At 33.1% G+C, this 20,188-nt stretch overlaps 2 protein-coding genes across 5 annotated transcripts in view; both read right to left on the bottom strand.

Moving 5' to 3' along the window:
• Window positions 1–5,195: 5,195 nt before the first annotated feature.
• LOC105124468 (calmodulin-binding transcription activator 3-like) lies at window positions 5,196–15,305 on the bottom strand. 4 transcript variants are annotated; one of them, XM_011024496.1, is made up of 14 exons: window positions 15,212–15,305; window positions 14,846–14,990; window positions 14,076–14,195; window positions 13,047–13,162; window positions 12,799–12,887; window positions 12,083–12,125; window positions 10,417–10,627; window positions 10,156–10,269; window positions 9,738–10,054; window positions 8,440–8,943; window positions 7,567–8,249; window positions 6,480–7,056; window positions 6,013–6,336; window positions 5,196–5,527 (listed from the first exon to the last, which is right to left on the bottom strand). In XM_011024496.1, the coding sequence occupies exons 2-14, from the start codon at window positions 14,883–14,885 to the stop codon at window positions 5,420–5,422; spliced, it is 3,246 nt and encodes a 1,081-aa protein (XP_011022798.1). In that variant the 5' UTR covers window positions 14,886–14,990; window positions 15,212–15,305; the 3' UTR covers window positions 5,196–5,419. The 4 variants fall into 4 exon arrangements, with proteins under 4 accessions (XP_011022798.1, XP_011022797.1, XP_011022796.1 ...); XM_011024495.1 differs by having other exon boundaries at window positions 15,120–15,282; XM_011024494.1 differs by having other exon boundaries at window positions 14,846–15,282.
• Window positions 15,306–17,483: 2,178 nt separating this feature from the next.
• Window positions 17,484–20,188, bottom strand: part of LOC105124467 (probable mitochondrial adenine nucleotide transporter BTL3) — a 5,656-nt gene continuing 2,951 nt past the window's right edge. Inside the window, exons 3-4 of the mRNA XM_011024493.1 lie at window positions 19,079–19,546; window positions 17,484–17,987 (exon numbers count right to left, since the gene is read on the bottom strand). Of these exons, the coding sequence (XP_011022795.1) occupies window positions 17,913–17,987; window positions 19,079–19,546 (543 nt within the window). The 3' untranslated portion in view covers window positions 17,484–17,912. The remainder of the gene's footprint in view (window positions 17,988–19,078; window positions 19,547–20,188) is intronic.

The raw sequence follows: 20,188 nt of genomic DNA, 5'->3' as shown, positions 1-20,188 counted from the left end.
ATAATAATATTATTTTTCTCTCTTAGTTGAACCCTATTAATTTTAGGAAGGTAGTGGCCAAAACGGTTTGATTGTTTATAGAAACAATCCGATAAATTCTTTAAAATTAGTCTAATTATTTTTCAAAAGGGTAGGCCGATTTTGCTACTGGAAAAAAAATTATATTTTCAACCATAAATCCTTATTCTTCTATCTTTTTTTAACTATTTTTCTTATTTTATCTCATTATACCATAATTTTGATTATTTCTAATTTATCTAGGGGTTTACAATCAATCTCATCCTTGAAAAAATATGCAATCACACTAGGAAGATCATGTCAATCCACTTCAACGTAAATTATGCAATTGCACTAAGAAAACTTAGATGATCTCTTTCAAGGTAAATTATGCTATTACATTAGAGAGACCGAGTTCATCCTATTCTTGAAAGATTATGGAGACATCACCTTGAATATCACCTGGAGAAAAGAAAACATTGTTATTTTTAATAATTCAATTCATATACAAGAAACTTACATTCTTAGTCATTTACCATGGTATATTTTTATTTCCCTTTAATGTATAATCAACTTGATGAGATTATGTTGAGATCATGGTTTCAGTTCTAAGTGAGAAAGTAGAGTTTCTCTAATAGTTGTTGCCGTCATTATAGGCTTTTCAAAGTCTCGAGGCTCCAACTACTTTCGTCAACACAAGTTGTCGTACTAGGGGTTTTGGTATTAGGATAGTTAGGCGGCATAATTCATCACTATTGAGAAAACTAGGTTGTAGTTTAGTTTTTTTTTTTTAAAAAAAAAAGTTTAATTGTATTGAAGAAGAAAGAATTCACAAAGTGAACGAGAGGCATACCTTTCGAAGAACAGGAAACAAAAAGAAAAATCAATTGAAACAATAAACATTGAAACAATACAGAAAGGAAAAAGAAAAGTATTTGGGAATGAGTGATTTGTTTTTATATACCCCTCTTGCTTTATCTTTTTATGTTTGGAAATCCATATATCGTAGCTTTGTTGAAATGAAAAAAAAAGTTTTAATTATAAGAATGGTCATTAGTGAACATAACTCATTTTAGTTGGACAAATGGTATGAAGATTTAGAGTTAATGAACTGTGTTAACTTGGTATATTAATCTGAAGAGTATTTAACAATGACAAACTTTATTCGAGATTAAGTAAGGATCAGATGAAAAGGTTTTGTTTGTTTTTGTGGTGAAATCTGAGTTTTGTATCAATCATATATTTGAATGTGTTAATCTACATACACTTTAATTTTGTATAGATCCCATTAAAAACTCTTTTGAAACTTTAATTAGAAAAAAGCTACAATTCACAGCTTATTTTTAATCTATTTTTTCAAACCATAACTATAAAAACTATCACAATGACAAACACGCATGAAGAACATGCAAATAATTATTAATTTTTTTAATTGTATTTAATGAAGTGGTTTAATTGAAAAATAAAAATTCTTTGATAATATAATATAATGGATTAAAAAAAAGGATAATTACAAAAAATTCCTATACTTCAATCTATTTTTCATTTCAATCTAAATTTTGAGAAATTATGATTTGCCTTTTAAACTTTAGTAATTTCATTACACTTTATATCCCATTTTTTTGCTTTAAAATAAAAGTAAGCCATTATTTATAGTTTTTCCATTATAATAATTTTAATGACTAAAATGCCTTTAATAACTAAAAAAAAAAAGGATTGTGTTATTGTTGGACCTTTATTTTTAAATAATTATTGCACAATGTCCTACTATTTATAAAAATGTCATTAAAGTCATGCATATAATAGATCTAACAACAATTCTTGATCAAATTGAAGACAATCAAAAGCATAAAAGTTCACAAAAAAGAGTTCTTTATCAGTTTCAACCAAAAATAACAATTCTCTAATGTTGTTCATCATTTTAACCTAATAAAAAACACCACTAAAACTGACATTAGACACACAAATATGTTACAAAAATTTCCAGCAACATATCTACATCTTCCAACAATGGTTCTTCATATTCCAATAACAATACAAATTTTGCAAACACACAATCTAAAATTACCAACTGAACATATAAATCCAACACACATATGTACACATATCACAAAAAATAACCATAAAATTACCATAATAATATCATTATATTCATCAAATACTAATAGCTTACAAACTTGCAATAACTTGAATAGACTAAAGTTCAAGAACAGAAATGGCATGAAATATGAAAAAATAATAGTTGTCATAATATCAAAAACAAATATAAATAAGAACAAGTTTTTCTATAAATGCAATGATAGGTTATGCGAGGACACATTCAGTGATTGGTGCAAATTTATTAATAATATCTAGCTAACCATTAGACAGGGAGAAGATGTTAATGAAATTGATCAAAAACTAAATGAAGTGAAGAAGACTATAGATGAATTACATTGAGTTTGAATTAAGAATCACAATGTGAAGGCTAGTTTTATAAGTGCAAAGTTGTTACTAAGTTGTAATTTAGTGTGTAATTTTACTATTTCTAACTACGATATTGTTCATCATATTCAAATTAAATGAATAACAATAGTGAATTCATGCTCTAAACATCATGCATATTTAAGCAAAAAATACACTAAATATTATACCTCATAATGTATACTCCAATCAAGTAACAATCATTCATAATACATACTTCAATCAATGTAACTAATCTGGGTTAGGTGTTAAGATGAGATGTTCCAACATCATTATAACTTCTAGCATCCATCACACATTTACCAACACCCTTACACCTTTACTAGGATTCCTGACAACTATGCCAACACCTATAACACCCCTACCAACACCTTTAACACCTGGCAAAACCCATAACACTTATGCTAGCTCTTATAACACCCATGTCAGCACCTCTCACAGCTATGCCAACATCTATAACACTAGCATGATCCTTTCCAGCACCCCTTAGACTCTTTTTACCACTCAAACTCATAGTAACACAACTTGAACTTACAATATCATGGAATGGTTTAGATTATTCAGTATTATTTCTTTGACCAGTCCTTGAATTGTGTCTATATTACTTGTATATATTGCACCTTGGAGAAGATGTTATTTTCCTATACCTTTTACCTATTAAACATAATGCAAAGTTGCCTCTCATGGACTCCATTTCTTATAAAACCATCTAAAGCATTCAAAAATCATCTCCAAGTGTTATGTTTTTTGCCTCCGCGATGGTATACACAATTGAAAAATTTTTATTATTGTCATCCAACCCTACTACTAATAATAAGACACCTCTATATTGAGGTTTTAAATAACATCCATTAATGCTAATGAAAGTTCTATATCAATTGACAAACCTCTTCTTTAAAGCCTTTAAACACAAAATCTCTAAAACTTCCTTAATACCTTCAGAAATAAAATTAGTGTTATACCTTTTAATTAAGGTGTCTTTTCAAATGATAGTCATGTTTAACTTTGTGTTCTTTAAACACTTCCTAAAATTATTGACATTACAAAATATCTGACATTCCTGAAACTTAATTGATCCATCAACTCCCATTTAAAATATCTTGCATTTAAAACTAGAGGTGGGATCAACCTTTGGCTTTTTAAGCTTGTTCCTGATTATTCTACTTTCATCTTCAGAAACCTCAACGCTATTGTTTGATTTTGCACCAAATGCAACATTATCATCATCTTCATCGCAACTTATCTTTCATTCATCCTCTGATTTTAAACCACTTAACAAAATTTTACTAAGACATGCATTACCATCTAAGCTAGCAATTCATTCATCTTTTTTGTCATTAACAAATTCAAATCCTTCCTCATTATAAGGGATATAATTATCGTTTTTCTCCTCCTCCTCATCATCTGCATATTTATCATCACCTTTGTAATGCACATTATTAGTGCCAACATTTACCTTTTTAGTTCTTTCACTTTCTAAATTGTCATTATCAAAATTCCTGATAAAATTAGGGGTTTTTATGTTTAGTTAACAAAACATGCATTATAAAAAAAAATAGTTTAAACATTACTACAACATTTAATATTATAATCAAGCTAGCAAGAAACCAATTAATATAAGGCTTTCAAGGCTTCAAGATAAGGTTTATGGTAAATTAAATTTTTGTTATTATTTTGTTAAATCAAGTGTATATTCACAATATTTTAACCATTACCCACTAATTTAACATAAAATAACATCACTAAATCACAATTCATTTAAAAAACTTATCTCACCACTATTATTCATTGTTCCTAACATATAAGGGTGAATAAAATAATACCAATAAAAGGTTTTTGGCTTTGGTACTTGCACAAAGAAATTAAATATAAAAAAACAAATGGTCATATTTTAAATATAGTGTTTCTATATGAATACATGTTTGCAGAGAGAGAGAAAAGACTAAAGAGAGATATCATGTTTGGAAGAAAGAAACAAGTTTGTAAGAAAATTATATAGATTGACATTTATTATATATAAGGACAAACATATCTTTCTTTTTTTTAATTTGATTTTTCTCATTAACTACATAAACAAACTATAATTTCTTAAACCTTAAATTAAAAACAAAAAATAGAAAATATTGAGGTTTGTTGTATAACTATCCCTAAAAAGAGATAATTTCAAAAATAATTGATTTATCATGTTATAAAATAGAAAAACTTTAGAGATCAAAGAATTTTACCATGTTGCTTAAACAAATGCGAAAATAGTGAAGTTTGCATTTATTATAAGTCTATTAAAAATATAGTTATAGTTGCTTTTCAAAAACAATTTTATCTAGAAATGTATTCTAATAATATTTTTTTTATTTTTAAAAAATTAGTTTTTACATCAACATATCAAAATAATTAAAAAATATTAACAAAATATTAATTTAAAATAAAAATTAATTTTTATCTGCTACATGGCTAAAAGAGATAACAAAATTGTTAGAAGAAAGAAAAAAGTGGAGAGTACAAAAATTTGCACCATAAAATGGAAATACCACAAAAACAAGCCAATTCCTCCTACCATATTTTGCCACCGAAGCCTCAAGGCGGCGACAAGAAGAGACTTCTAGGCTTCTGGACTGCAGAATTTCTATCAAAGATGCCAGCTTTAAATTCTTTTGAAAAAGACCCTACAGCCCTCAATTTGTTTGTTGTGGAAAAAGCTTCCAAGCAAATACTAGATCCCCATGAACGCCAACCAACTTTTTAAGTTTGTTCATATCATATACCATTTCCCTCTTTTAACTTCAGTGTTCTTATTACAACTCAAGACTACACATTATTACAGTGCACACCAAGACAATACAGCACTACTGCTTCCATCTGATACATTCCTAACCTACTTCAGTTAATAATTAGGACTCAACAGGGACGACATTTACAAACAAATTTCAGCTTCTATTCAAATAGGATAACCGAGGTCGGCTCAAGAATTTGAAGGCATGAAAGAGTCATCATCCATTGATGTTCCAAGATCGACCAGCTCATCAAACTCAGCCATCACTTCAGAGTTGTTAGCCCATTCCCACATAGCCTGCAAGATTTACGGATCATAAAACCAATCAGATTAACAAAACAGTGTTTGCTTCATCTCTTTGAGAGCTCATGGTTGTCATTGAAACCACCACTTCTGAAATTCAGGAAAACATTTTCCCCTTGGTTTGCATGTCCACAGATCATGTGAATCTTATTCTGCACTATAAAAGTGGAGGAGATTTGAAAAATTCATATCATCTCCCTTGGTTTCAAACCTAGTCCCCACTGATCGCTTTCTAGATAAAAATAAAAACCTAGCCTGCTCATCATAAACTGTTTAGTTCCAACAATGTTCTACCAAAGTACCAACAAAAACCTGACTTGCATAGCATACTGAAGAGGACTGTACATCCCCCAGCAACTAACATAATGAATAGTATTTTAGAAAGTTCTAGTGTAATGACAACCCCTCACTGTTGTCTCCAATGCAAACAACTGTCAAGCAACTATCATGGAAAGAGAACAAAAATAATAATCTGTTACCTTGGCCTCCTGGATCTCAGCAACAACATTGCGCAGCCTGCAATACTGTTCTCTTGCCTCTGGGTGCTGATGCATGGATTTCACCCTTGCGAGGGCTATTTGTGATCTTTCTTCTGTTTGCCTTCTTCCTTCTTTAAGGAAATCATCATCGTCATCCTTCGACTGGACAACTTGCATGCTGGAACCATCAGTAAGTGCTTCAGATTTGAAGCCACGCAAACCACTTCCTTTCCGTCTCCAACGTAAGATAATCTTATCCAGAATGCCAACAGACCAAATTATCTTCCTGTAGTTTTTCCTGACCTGGTGGCCTCTTACATGGGCCTTCACCAGAAAAGAAACTCAAGGTTAGATTTCAAGAATTATATGCTTTGTAAAAGGAAAAAACTAGCCAGAGAAAGTTACATAGGTGAGTAACACGAAAAAAAAAAAAAAAGCAGAAAATCAAGAGAGAACAATGTATGCACCTGAATTTTAACAATTCGCTGCCGGATTATCAAAAATTCTTTTCTACCCTTCCAACCACGGAACTTGTTCTGAATTCGTATTGCAGCATGAACAGGCTCATCATATTGTCCTGCCTTCTGTGACTTGACTGCAATAAGCGAAAGAGCGCGCTCATGTGACATTCCCAATTTATCATCACCATACTCTTTTAACTGCTTCTTTTGGAAGGACTGAACTCTGAAGACTTGGTGAATTCGAGCAGCAGCTTGAGTAGCATTACAAACAGCAGCTAATGAATCCTTCAGAGGCAGTCCACTTGGCAAGTCAGCATCATTGACTGGAGTTGCATTACAGCCTGAAACTGTCTGTGATGCTTGTGTTCCAGAACATTCTGCAGCCTTGCCGTCCTGCTTTTCCAAATTCAGAGAAGAAAGGTGGGCACTCAAAGCAGATTCTGCGAGAAAGCCAGAAATTCCTTTGTGTCCATTAGCAGAAGCTAAGTCAGCAGGTGTTCTGCTGGTGGGATATGTGGGTGTTGGATCTGTTAATGCTCCAGGAGCAGCACCTAGATGGATGAGGGATGCAACTGTTCGCTCTCTGATATTCGAGCCAAAATACAAGAAAAGTGTACAAATGTAGTAAGTGTTTTGAAAAACTAGTATGAAATTCTAAGAGCCACAAATTGCTGATGTAATTTGATCCCAGCTAGGATTAATGTTCAATTTGATGCCACTTCTATATAATTGACAAGATAGAACAGATTACGAACTTAGCATGCTATCATGTGCAACATGGTATTTGATGATATCTTAACATCACTAATAAAATTCCCCTCTATTCTATGAGATTAGCCCCCCAGTTTCTAGATGACAGCAGCTTGCACCCTAGTTAACATTTTTCAGTAGCTTATTTGGTTTTATTCTGGTAAATTTATCAAAAACTCCCATGTCCAATAAACTATCATACTCCATGCTAATCCTCAGCTTGCAATATAAGTGCTGTGAACTGAAAGGAAGACAAGAAAGGAGATACTACTATACTAGAAGCAAGCTTTGCTCCATAAAAATTAAGAAAAAAAGCAAATAAAAGAAAACACATTTCTCTCACCTGCCATAAGAAGCTGCCCAATGAAGTGCAGTCCATCCATTAACATCGCGAAAATTGACACTTACACCAGCAACTATAGTAGGTTCCAGGGCCCAATCATAGCCAAGGGCGGCTGCAAAATGTAGCACCCCTTGGCCACCCTCATCTAATATGCTAGGGCCTTTTCCACCTTCAGATGCCTTCTGCAAAAGCCATACATGTAATTGTTCTTTCAGTAGCTTTTGAACAAGCCGTTCCTTTACTTTTTCTGAGGAAAACCCCTCCTCTGAAGTAAGCTTAAACATTTGGTCCCATGTTTCATTGTCCTCATTCAGCAATGAGTTGATTTTACTGCTCAAAATCTCATCCACACTGCTCGAGTCATATTTTGAAGGGGAGACAGAGCTCAGGGACAGTAGTTTTCCAAATCGCATATTAAGATCTTCAGTAACACTGTCTCTATAGTTATAAGTAATATCTTGGGTGTGGCTGAGGTATTCAAATTCACGCACCTCACTACAAGCTACCCTATTTGAACATGTAACATAAAAAGGAATCCTGCCAGCCTTATGCGAGGGAGTATTGCAACGAAGAACACCATCAGCTATAACCTCTGCGGGAACTTCAACTTCTCCAAACATAATTGACCATTGGAAGTTTTCTGCTGCTTCTCGACCCTTCAAGAATCTTCCCATGATTAAGACCTGAATATATGTAGAATAAATGAGAAAAGAACATTATAATATCGAAATGAAGCCTTATATGATATACCCCAGCAAGGAGTGGTAGCTCAGCTCAGAAACCTCAAGTCTATAAGGAAAAACTGACACATTCAATAACTTTGATGTTACTGCACAATCTAGCACACAAGAAATACTAATATTTATATAGTACCTTGATCTCTGTTCCTGCATATGCCCAGTTGGGTGAGAAATCAATAATGCTAAAGAGTTGGTCCTGGGAGAGAGAAGGAGAAAGCAAATATGCATCCAGGTTTCCTTGAGAAGGATTGCTGGAGTCATCAACCCCATTTTCACTTTCCACAGTAATCCAATAGGACCCAGAACTGGACTGCACCTGTGGCTCTACATCTCCAAGTTCTTTACTCATCCATCGGGTGAAACTATCAAGCTTCTTCAAACCTTCTGTCCCTGAACCATCCAATATATGATGTTTTACCAAAGAAGAGTACATTGGTTTTCCCTCTAGGGTCATACCCTGATCATTTTGGATAAGGATATCATTTTCCTGTGTACACAAAGGCTCAAGAGTATTGATTAGGTTGCCACTATCAAGTTGTTCATCAGGAAACCTAGCAGTGAGATCGTATCCTGAGTCCAGAAGCAACTTTTGATCCACGGACCATTTTAATAGATGTGAAGAAACACCGTCCATAGACTGTTTAGAAGGCAAGTTAAAGCCCAAAACATATAAGTGAATCAGAAGAAGAAAAGATAACATAACACATCTATAATTAACATATAACGAGACATTTGCAGTAATTTGAAAATGTAATGAATTTAACTATAGTAGGCAGTCATTCACAACTCGACTCAACTAAGCATGAATCCCAAATTAGTTGAGATTGACTACATGGATGATGAATCTGCCTCCTTCATTCAGTTGTATTATGGGATAAAATTTCTATAAACTATTGTAAAACTGGATCACCCTTTGTCAATTCACCCCACACCATTTCTGATCAGTCTCCCCTGATTTCTCCTAATACTTCAGTGTGTTACTTTTTCTTCCTAGTGTATCAACAAGTTGAAGTTAGAAATGGCCAAAAGAAACCACCATTGCACAACTTATCTTCATTTGTGTCACCTCAACCTTCCCACAGATGTACTCATACGACTCATCCTACCCAAGTCTTGTCTTTTCTTACAATTCATCAATCCTAGCATTCTTATCCCAGCCATACCGTTTTATGATAATACACGCATTATAGATATCTAATGTTCATGTATATATTATAATCAATTGCATGGGAAGCAATTATGGGGATGAGACCTATATAACCACTCATCAATTTCACTCATGATGCATATGAACCAAAAACAGAGTCACCACCATCCTTCCATCCTTGAAAACTATTGCAAAGAAGAGTTTGGCATTCACAAACTACCCTTTAATCTGAATTAAGCATCTGATGCAAGGATTTATAACATATAGAAAGGATCACATAATACCTGCCAGGCTTCCTGATCAAGTATATGACTCCCAATATCCTCCCTTTTATCAAAGCTATTGGTTAAAAGCTTCTCCAGTATTCCATCTTGTTTAGGGATGATTCCTTCCGTATCATCTTGTGACAAAAGAGTCTGGAAAGGCACAGATTCAATTCCACAAGCACCATTTTCTAATACATCATCCCACGACGGCAAGTCAGTGACTTTCTGAGGCTCACATGCTGATTCAGTACCATTAGTTTCTTTAGTTTTATCCACTTGGGCAAGTGAGATGAAGTCCATCCCAGGAACAGCTGACAATATGCCTTGATAATCGCCTATTTAAAGCAACAAGGATTGTCGTGTAAGTTCTTGTGTGTAGGGTAAAAACTTTTGGGACAATTACTCTAGAAAGATCAAAACATCAGAACCAATTTACTTGGAAATGTCATGTGATCATAATGAACAGATGAGCCTGTATCAATTTTCTCCATTGCAGGCTTTTGCACCTCAAGAAATGAATGAAATCTGGAACTGGCTTGGTTATTATATACTGCAATAAACACCATCTCCACATGTAAGAATATGAAAAATCCAAAGCATTCATCATACAGAAAGCTATAGTACATCTTCTAATGAAACTGACACAGAAATTCTTGTCAATAGAAACTGATGCACAAAAAATGAATAAAAAAGGCACCTGATTCAGCATCCTCATATTCTGATGCCTGAGCACTATTCATGCTTGCCGTATCTGTAGTTCTTGTAGGCACCTGGTAACCATTAGGGTGGAAACCAGAAGAAACAGAAGTGTCCATCTCTGAACTGGGCATTGTGTCTTCAGTTTCTTGAGAGTAAGGAATACATTCTTCATGCTCTTTAATGCGGTTAAAATTTGTCCTGGTTCCCTGCTGAAATATGAAAATTAAAGCAGCTCAAACCCAATATCAAGATTGCTGAGTTGATAGATGATGCACACGAGTGAATGAAGAAACTTTAAGGTCAACCCTTTTCCTCTTCTAGAATAAGAGATACTCCATTCATGATAGCCATCTTAGGTTAGAGTAACAAAAAACTAAATAACATGAATATAATCACTGAATCGTGATTTTAAGCAGCCAGATAGATTCTCATGAGCAATTTTCAGCCTGAAATTCAACAGTATTTTAATCCATTTGAGACAAAAACTTCAATCCCATGCTGAAGGTATCTTATTAAATAAACTCCTTTTATAGTCCTGCTCTAAAGTCTAAAACACATATCTAGTCGCATTCATACAAGGCAAAAGCAGATAAATTTCAGGTTTAGATTCCACCTGCAGAAGTGTTACATGTGTCATCATTTTCATTGTATAAAAAATACATGATAATTTTTTTGTTGATCTTATCCAATTACTGCCACTTATTCTGGTTCACAAATGCACACATAAATCATCTCTTTTCACAACTGCTTTATGGCTCTAGTCTAAGGGTCTGTTTGGAAGTGTGGTAGAGGTTATTTTTCAAAATGATTTTCACTTGGAAATGCATTAAAATAATTTTTTTATTTTTTTAAATTTACTTTTGACATCAGCGCTTCAAAACAATCCAAAAATACCAAAAAACATTAATTTGAAGCAAAAAAATTCAAAATTTTTAAAAGTGAGGTTCGACCACACTCCCAAATACACCCTAAACATAGATTTATAGTTTTGCATGTGCAGCATTCATCTAATAGCTTTTGTACCAAAGATACATGATGGGTTTAATCCTCAGATAAATAACTTCTATTTTCATTGTGTTGACAAAAGACATCCATGCTTTGTTAAATTCTACAATATGACAAAAAAATCACAGCATACCAATTTAATCAAATGACAGTCACAATCCAATGATCAAGGCATCATTTTCACCAAAAGGATCAAATCCCATCACAACCCATTCATGTGCACTACTCATCATTAGATTCCTATTCCTAACTTAAAAATTTTCATATGTTAGAGCCTTAGAGGTGTGGACAACACGTGAACTATTATTTAATACATCTCCACATTCAAAATTTTGGAGACCGAGTTGTTTCCTTTTTCCCTTAATGTTTTCAATCCTTTTTTTTTTTTTTTTTTTTGCCTGGTGTGGGAGGGGTTCCAAGTACTGGTATAGTGAAATTATTATTTGGAAAATACAGAGACTAACCCACGGAAGAAAAAAAGCTATTGGATTCTATTGTTCTCAGCACAGCCAAATAAATATTTGAGAAAGAATAAAGGCAGAAAAAAGTAGACTCGTCTTTCAAGTTATCCAACGAAGCTGAACTTTTTGGAACACAGAGTGACAGACTAAGATAGCTAAAAGGAGCATAAAAGATAGGAGCAGTGGAGAAAATGTCACCTTTACTTCCCGATAGTGGACAAGTACAATGTGTGAAAGTTCCCTGCAGTAGAGGACAGCTACGTAAGAAACAGAAGATGGTCATCTGTCTAAAAAATGAAATATAGAAGAAAGAAACCAGATGTTATTTCAAGAAGGCATTTTAAACCAACAATATCAGCTACGAGGAGCAGGCAATGGCCAAAACTGCCGATTTCTTTAGCTAATATAATACTTCACATGAAATGGAACACGCATAAAAAGATTTTAAGAGTCAAAGCAATAATTGTGCTGTATATGTGTGCTAACAGACATAATCCAAGGGTTTTCAGAAGGGTTGTGACCATGCCTATAATTTTTGAAAAACAGACCCAAAAAAAAACGGTTGAAGGAATTCATTACCATGGAACTCATGTAGGTCAATGATTTCCTCAGTTACACAAAGAGCTTGAAGCCTTGGTTTTTATGCCTCTAATTAATTGAAACCCAAAAGTAGAACGTGAAACAATCACAAAATCAGACGTTCATAAAATAAAATGAAATAAAAGCTATTAATTCAATGTGAAATACACATATATCAACAGGTTAGAACCAATCCAATCTTCTTAAATATTGCAAGTTATGCCACTTAATAAACCATGGTACGTATGAGGCTGGACGAATGGTTTGAAATGCAAGTATTTAGATCCAAAACTAAGATATTGGAAGATAAAAAATGAAAAGATTCAAGGACTCACTCTTCAAGCAACCAATAACTGCGTCTTTGAAAATTTTCATTATCTTCTCCATGTGCATAATAGCAATGCAGCACATCAACACTTCCAGACTGAAAGAGCATACACTTTTTTTTTTCAGTTACTATGATTTGAAAGAGCACACAAATCTTAAATATAAACAATGCCTCTGCAGCGGAGTAAAATACATTAGCTAGAAGACAGAGGCACTGGCTCAAAGATGCCTGATTCAAATACCCTAATATGCTTACCTTGAGCCTCTCATGAGCTTCTTTCACAGTTTTCCCATCTTTTTTCTTCCTCCAGTTATGGCCATCTTTTCTGAAGTATCTGAGCACTTTGCGATCAAAGAGGAACAGTGAACCACCTGAAATTGGAGCCAAGATATGTTTACAATTGTAACTTGATAATAGGAACTTAATCAAATAGAGGCCTATGCGCCCGTAGTGGAGAAGATAAAGCACTTGATGTGCACAAACACTATAATAAGATAGAAGCACTCATCCTGCACATTATATTGCCATCTATGAGCTTCTCCTAACCTAAAATGCAACTTCTAGCCCCATTAGTAATCAGACAAGAAATGGGGAGGAGTCCTAATGCAGGAGCCTTTCCCTAGATAAAAGAAAACACTGAAACTTGGAATTCAAACAAATACAATTGTATTTGATAAGTGACTGGAGTTGGAAAAAAATAACATTTTTTGGATAATTGAGCTTAAACAAGAAGTTCTGTCATTTCCTTTAAAGTTGAATAAAATGACAAGACAAAAAAAAAAAATCAAAACCAAATGCGATTGCAATTTTATGCTTCAGCTGCTGTAGACTTATGAGAATGATGTCCAATTTGAAACCCGACAGAAAGGTTCAAACACAAAAGAAAAACAGGTGAACACCTGATTAATGATCTGAAAATCATTTGAATCTTAGAAACATAAAATTATTGAAATGAATCTGTCAAAGATATGCAAATTCTATGGTCTCTCACCCACACTTGACACCATGATCCTCGGGCTGTCCACGAGAGGTAAGTTTGCAATATTGCAAAACATTAACCTTGACTCAAAAAGCAGTTAGGAGTTTTAAGGAATCTTGCCACATGGATCAGATGCAAAACAAATTTCATAGTAGATTCTCATGAAAGAGAAGAAAATAACTAGAATGAACTAGCTAAAAACAAAAAAGATATCTTATTATCCACTTGGAAGTTTATGAAAGGCAACTATAGGGAAAGGTTCATTGAACAATTAATCAACGAAAGCAATGCTGAAAAAATATTACTTGGAGGCATATGTGCAGGTTCTGGGGCAATACGAAATCTCTGATAATTGCTAAGAATTTCACAAATTTCAGCAGGTCGTAGCCATCGATGCTGCGCTTCTACCAGTATTTGCTGAATATCTGCATTCCAGGGGATGACAATTTTTTTTTTTTTAAATGCATATCATCGGTAACTTCACAACATCAAGTGTAAAAACAAACAAAGACGAGGAGAATATAAAGCATGATAGTTAATGCCACCATTTCTAAACCACCTTCAACACTGTATAAGAGAAGAAATTGGGGACTGGTATAGCATGGAAATCTATCCCCTTAACAATAAAACATAAATCTTAATCCAGCGTTATCGTTGTTTTGAAATCCAGTTATCAATTAATGATAACATCTTGAGCAAAAATCCTCTTCAAAAGCTCAGACCCTCCCAAAAAGAACACCAAGATTATCGCTAGGTTTAGTAGATAAATTATCTTCAATGAACTGTTGCACTGGTAAGTAAGTGGTAAGGCTTAAAAAGTTGTCCCTTTGTTCTACAAGTAAAACCCACAAATAAAAACCCAAACTTTAAGCCCAGATCAGAACCTCAGTCCTGCTAACATCTTCCTCTTCTAAAATATATACAAGCCAGCCATCAAAAACAAAAATGAAAACCTTCAACAGCATAAATTCCAAAAATCACAGTTTTATAATACACTGTACAAAACGAATAGTCCAAAATCAAAGTGAGGGAAAAAAAAGATAAATAAAAAAAGAAGAAGTTGAAACTCTCTTACCTAGCTGGTTACCAAGAGGGTACCGTCTAGTGTCAGCCATGATTGATCAAATCCTCCACCTGCCCTCTTCTTCCTCCTTTTTAGTCTCTATCTCTGCCTCTGTTTATGCGATGTCAAATCTTGAAAAGAGACGTTAATTACTGTGCTGCAAAATAAATAATTAAGAACTGTAAATACGAAGCTCTGTGTTTTGATCTGACACTCAGAGGAGAAATCTAAAGGAAAGCATCTGAAGGGAACAAGACAGAAAATCAAGCTGAAAGGGGGTACGGACATAGGGTGAGAGAAGGTATTTGGGTAGCAGCAGCTAAGATGGACTTTGGGCAAGAGGAGGAAGAGGAGAGTACTGAGTGATGTCGAGTCTACCTTTGACGTGATTTCCGCGATGGTGCTGCTTCTTCTTTCTTTTTCTTTTTCTTTTTCTTTTTTTTTTAATCTTAATCCATGTGTGAAATAAGAAGTAGCTCTCCCATGGTTTTTAAAAAAGTGTTTATTTGTTAAAAAAAAAATCAAATTAAAAGTTTTAATAATTTTAATATATGAACATTAAAAATTAAAAAAATCTAAATAGAAAATATTTTTAAAATATCTTATTGAACATACACAAAACAACATTTATAACCGCATTTCCATTATCTTTTTATTTTTCTTTTTTAAATTAACAAATTTCCCCATGAAGAACAGGGATGATAATATCAACCGAATCCATTAGATTTATACTGCCATCTAACCTATTATCTTTTTATTTTTCTTTTTTAAATTAACAAATTTCCCCATGAAGAACAGGGATGATAATCTCAACCGAATCCATTAGATTTATACTGTCATCTAACCTAGTCAAATCATATTTTTATTTTATTTAATTAAAGTTATAATATATATATATATATGATACTTAAGACGCCCAGCTGCAAATAATGTCCACAACACCAATGGTGAGCATTGAGTAAGATGAACACATCGACAGACCGACCTGTCTAAAAACTAGCTAAATCCTTACAGGAAAAAAGAAAAGTCAAATAGTTGGAAAGTACGATGGAGATTGTGTACGAACAAGAAAAAAATGCCCTAAAATTTTGATATAATCAATCATTGCGTGTCAGAATAATTAGCCTCGCCTAATTATCTTGATAATATTTTTCTATTGGTATGGAAAAACCTTGATAAATTTATATTATATACAAAATAACTAATAATATTATATTAATTATTTTTTCAGCTGTTAAGAATTATGAGTTTTATTTTTTTATTTTTCTAAGATGGGTCAATGAAATAAATAATATGATATCGTTAATTAATGTTTGAACACCATATTATTTTCTCATAGATTCTGTGATTGTTTTTAAATTTTTTTTAAAAATACTCAATTTAGCTATTGATATATTGCCTAATATCAATTTCACTCCAAGCAAATCAACATTAGATAATATCAACCATCTTTTAGTGATAATTAAGAGATTAAATGCTTCAAAAAATGCTTTTTAATTGTTTTAATGTGATGATATAAAAAATAATAATATATTTTTAAAAAATTACTATTATAATTTTAAATATTATCTATGTAATTTTAATTACGTGGAGAGTAAAATTAGAAAAATCAAATTGAAACTCAATTGTTAATGAAATAATACATTAGGGGCTAAATTAAGATTACCACCTCCCTATTCATTTTTAGTAGTAGCTTATTTTCACCAACCTTTTCACTCTTTCACTGTGCAGCTGTCCTTTGCCCCTTTTTAGCAGCAAGAAATGAACATATAATGGGGAGACAGTGGTGGGAAATTGCAGTTATTAATACTTTTTTTTTGTTTTTCAAAAAAAAAAAATTCCCCATGTTGCTAGTGTTGAATATTAACTTTGAAAAGTAATTTACGCTACCAAACATGCCTGTGAGAATATTACTTAAAAAACTAAATAATATGGGTGTTTTATTGTAGCTTAATATACAGTAAAATATATTTTAGATTATAGTAAATTTATCTGTGTTATTTGATCCAAAAAAGTTAAGCCTTTAATTTAATTTTATTTTCATTTATAAATTTTTTTATTTTTTTCAATTTAGTCAAATTTTTTTATAAGTTTTCCTTTTTTATTTTGTACTTATTTTTTAATAATTTCATTTTCCAACATTTAATTTGTCAAAAATTATAATTTGATTGTTTTATATTATTTTTTTTAATATTAATTTCATGATTATTTTCAAGTTTTTTCTTTGAATTTATCCCAGTATTATGATTTAGATTATTACATGTTTTTTTAATATAAATATTTTTTAGTTGTTTTGTTTTTATTTTATTTCAAGATATTATTCTAATTTATTTATAATTTATTTATATACAAATAAAAATTATTTTTTAAAATAAAAATATTTAATTATAAATTATATTGTTAATGTATTCAGCCTATTATAATATTTTTTATAACATAAATTTTTTCAGTCAATTTCATTTATGTTTATATTTTAAATCATGCATATTTTAGGATATAAATTTTTTTTTTTATTTAAATAAATAAATTCAATAAATATAATCATATACACATCATCATATTTTATTTTATATTATAAAATATCTTCAAGTTTTATTTTATAATATATAAAATATCTTGATATTGATTGAATACAATTTTCAATATACAATTGTCAGATTGGATAAGTTTTCTTTATTTCAAAAGTCAACTGAAATGCGTTCAACTCTCTACTTCTCAACAGAGGGTTTCAACTTTCGATTCCGGTGATTGCAATTGACAATCCATGAAAAGTCAGCAACAATTACAAGATTGATTTCTATTTCCTATGCAACATGGACAGAGCTTTTAACTTGCAAGTAAATGTGCATTCAATGCCCTTTTCTCTCCCATTTTCTTTTATACTAAACTCAGATTTTTCCTTTCACTTCTCCTTATAAAAATGCCAGGGAAAGGCTGGAAACCAATGGAGGGTTATTTTCCCTCAGTTCTGTTGGAAAAAACAGTACACACGGTATATTAGAATCGTCCAAAGGGTCCCAGAAAACACCACTTGAGACACCATGAACTTCAGAAACATCAGCCCCCTCCAAGGCTTTGTCTATGTTGACTCGACTTTGAGCACTATCTTCATGAACTCGTATACAAAGTAACTTATTGCAGCTGATGGTAAAACCTGCAGGTTCGGGTAAAAAAAACATGGGTTGGATAGGGTTGAGAACAAAAGGATATCGATATGAATTATGGAGAGCTCCAAAGAGCCAGGAATGTAATAAAGATGTGAACAAGTAGCAGGTCCCAGATCAATTTCATATGAGAATATTTCATCAACGTTTCAAGCTTAAGCTAATTAAGTGGGATTTATTTCAACTTTTTTCAAATTTTTAATATTGGAAAAAATAAGTCGCAACAGCTAGTTCCGGCAACTAAAGGCGCCAAATCCAAACAAAATATCTTGACAAAACGACGTATCCTAGATTTTGATTTCTCATTGTTTAAAAACTGTTTTGTTCATGGACATATTAGGAATTTGAAACAGAAAAGAACCTTTGAATAGTAGCCAGAAAGGTGGGGCTAGAAAGCAGTTGACAGTAATCAAAATACCCTTCCCCTCCTAAGAAGACAACATGAAATGATGTACGATTGGACAAGTCAGGAGTTCTTAAGGTACATGGTTGTGAAAGTGGGATTGTAATAGAGGCAAATACCAAACAGACTTGCTATTTTCTACCATTATTCAGTAACTTTCCCTTCAATGGCCCTTGAAGATGATTTAATTGTTGAGATTACAGTAGAAAACATCATGGCTCTTGTATATGACTTGAACAATAAAGATGGTGCCTTCACCTAGAGGTATTATATTAAGGTCTAATTCGAGGCATGACAAAACATGGTGCCTTGACCTACAGGAGCAATATTAAGGTCTAATTCGAGGAGCTATGCAGTACAAAACATGGTGCCTTCACCTAGAGGTATTATATTAAGGTCTAATTCGATGAGCTATGCAGTACAAAACATGGTGCCTTCTCCTAGAGGTATTATATTAAGGTCTAATTCGATGAGCTATGCAGTACAAAAAATGGTGGGGCAGAACCACAACCAGTCAAAACAAAGCAGTTTTCAGGCTTGATAAGAAAGATAAGCGACAACTGCTTTATGGTTTGAAAACAGCTCTCAGCCGCAAACTCTCTGGACCATCATCTAAAGCTAGAAACTTCATAAAATAAAGGAACAGTTCATGTACACAGAAGTTATGCATCGCCATACCTGCAATAAGCTGGGAATTAAACCTGCATAAAGAGCAGGAATTCCTCCTTGCTCAACTATCTTTATGCAAGTTGCCAATGCACTCATCTTTGTTGCTCGGACTTGCATTTGAAGCTGTCTCCGCACAACTTCAAATGGATATGTAGCAGCTTCAGAGCAACAACCAGCAATTGCCCCATAAAGCAATGTTCTCATGGTACCCAACTCCAGCTGTTCCAATGCATTCAATTCCTGACCTTCTTGTTTGATGTTCTGAATTCTCTTCATTCCTTCCGGTGAGTGAAGATAAGCTGATTTTAGCATATCATAAACACCATAGTAAACAGCACCTGAAGGAGCCATTGCCACTAACGAGGGTAGTAAACCCTTATAAAGAGAAAAGAAACCTTCTGTCTGGATCATGTGGTGGAAAGTGCCAATTACACCACCCAAAACTTCCCCACCAGGTGCAACCATCTTCGTTCTTATCTGTAAAATTTCACATTTTTTAGCATCAATTACAAATTATTTACAATAAAAAAAATTCCACCATAACATGATAAAGCTGAGAAAGTAAATTAAATATGAAGAATGAGAATAAAATGCAGCGCAATCATTATTGTGTTGGTTCTTTTATGTTAACCAACTTGCAGCTCTAAGGATGGTAGCTAGAGCTTGTTGACCTACGTCCAATTCGCAGCCTTGCAGGTGATTGGATGGATGTCACAACTTTTATAAAATCAAAGAGGGAATCAACTTAATCCATAACTGCAACGTAAACTATGTGAAAATTGTAATGGCTACGGAGGCTTTACCAAACCGCATGAATATGCAGCAGATTTTATTGGTGAAAATCTGAGCAGGTTTCGGCAGGACCTGGGCCTAGTAACATGCAACAGATTCAAATCTAAGATCCCCTGGTCCCCTCCTTGAAATTATGCATTGATGTTGATTGTTCCTGAGGGAGCTGGACTTAGTAAGATGTGAAGATTAGGCTGTTTTTGTTTGGGAATGAAAGGAAAAACTCGCCAGCTTTCAACCCATTTGGTTACCCAAAGGGAGGAAAAGTTTCACCTTTGGGGATGGTTTAAAATTTCACCCCTTATCATAGATGGTGTAATGTCTTTCCCT

Source organism: Populus euphratica, unplaced genomic scaffold, assembly GCF_000495115.2.
Source record: "Populus euphratica unplaced genomic scaffold, PopEup_1.0 scaffold35.1, whole genome shotgun sequence".
NCBI classification, from domain to species: Eukaryota; Viridiplantae; Streptophyta; class Magnoliopsida; order Malpighiales; family Salicaceae; genus Populus; species Populus euphratica.
The sequence above is the reverse complement of the archived record's forward strand: the minus strand, read 5'-3'. Positions and strand labels throughout refer to the sequence as shown.

Coding starts and splice junctions, on each gene's coding strand:
- LOC105124468 (XM_011024496.1), bottom strand. CDS start 14,885: ATGGCTGACACTAGACGGTACCCTCTTGGTAACCAGCTAG. Junction 10,270..10,416: donor ATATGAGGATGCTGAATCAG/GTGCCTTTTTTA, acceptor TGTTTATTGCAG/TATATAATAACCAAGCCAGT. Junction 5,528..6,012: donor CTGAGATCCAGGAGGCCAAG/GTAACAGATTAT, acceptor TAAATCTTGCAG/GCTATGTGGGAATGGGCTAA.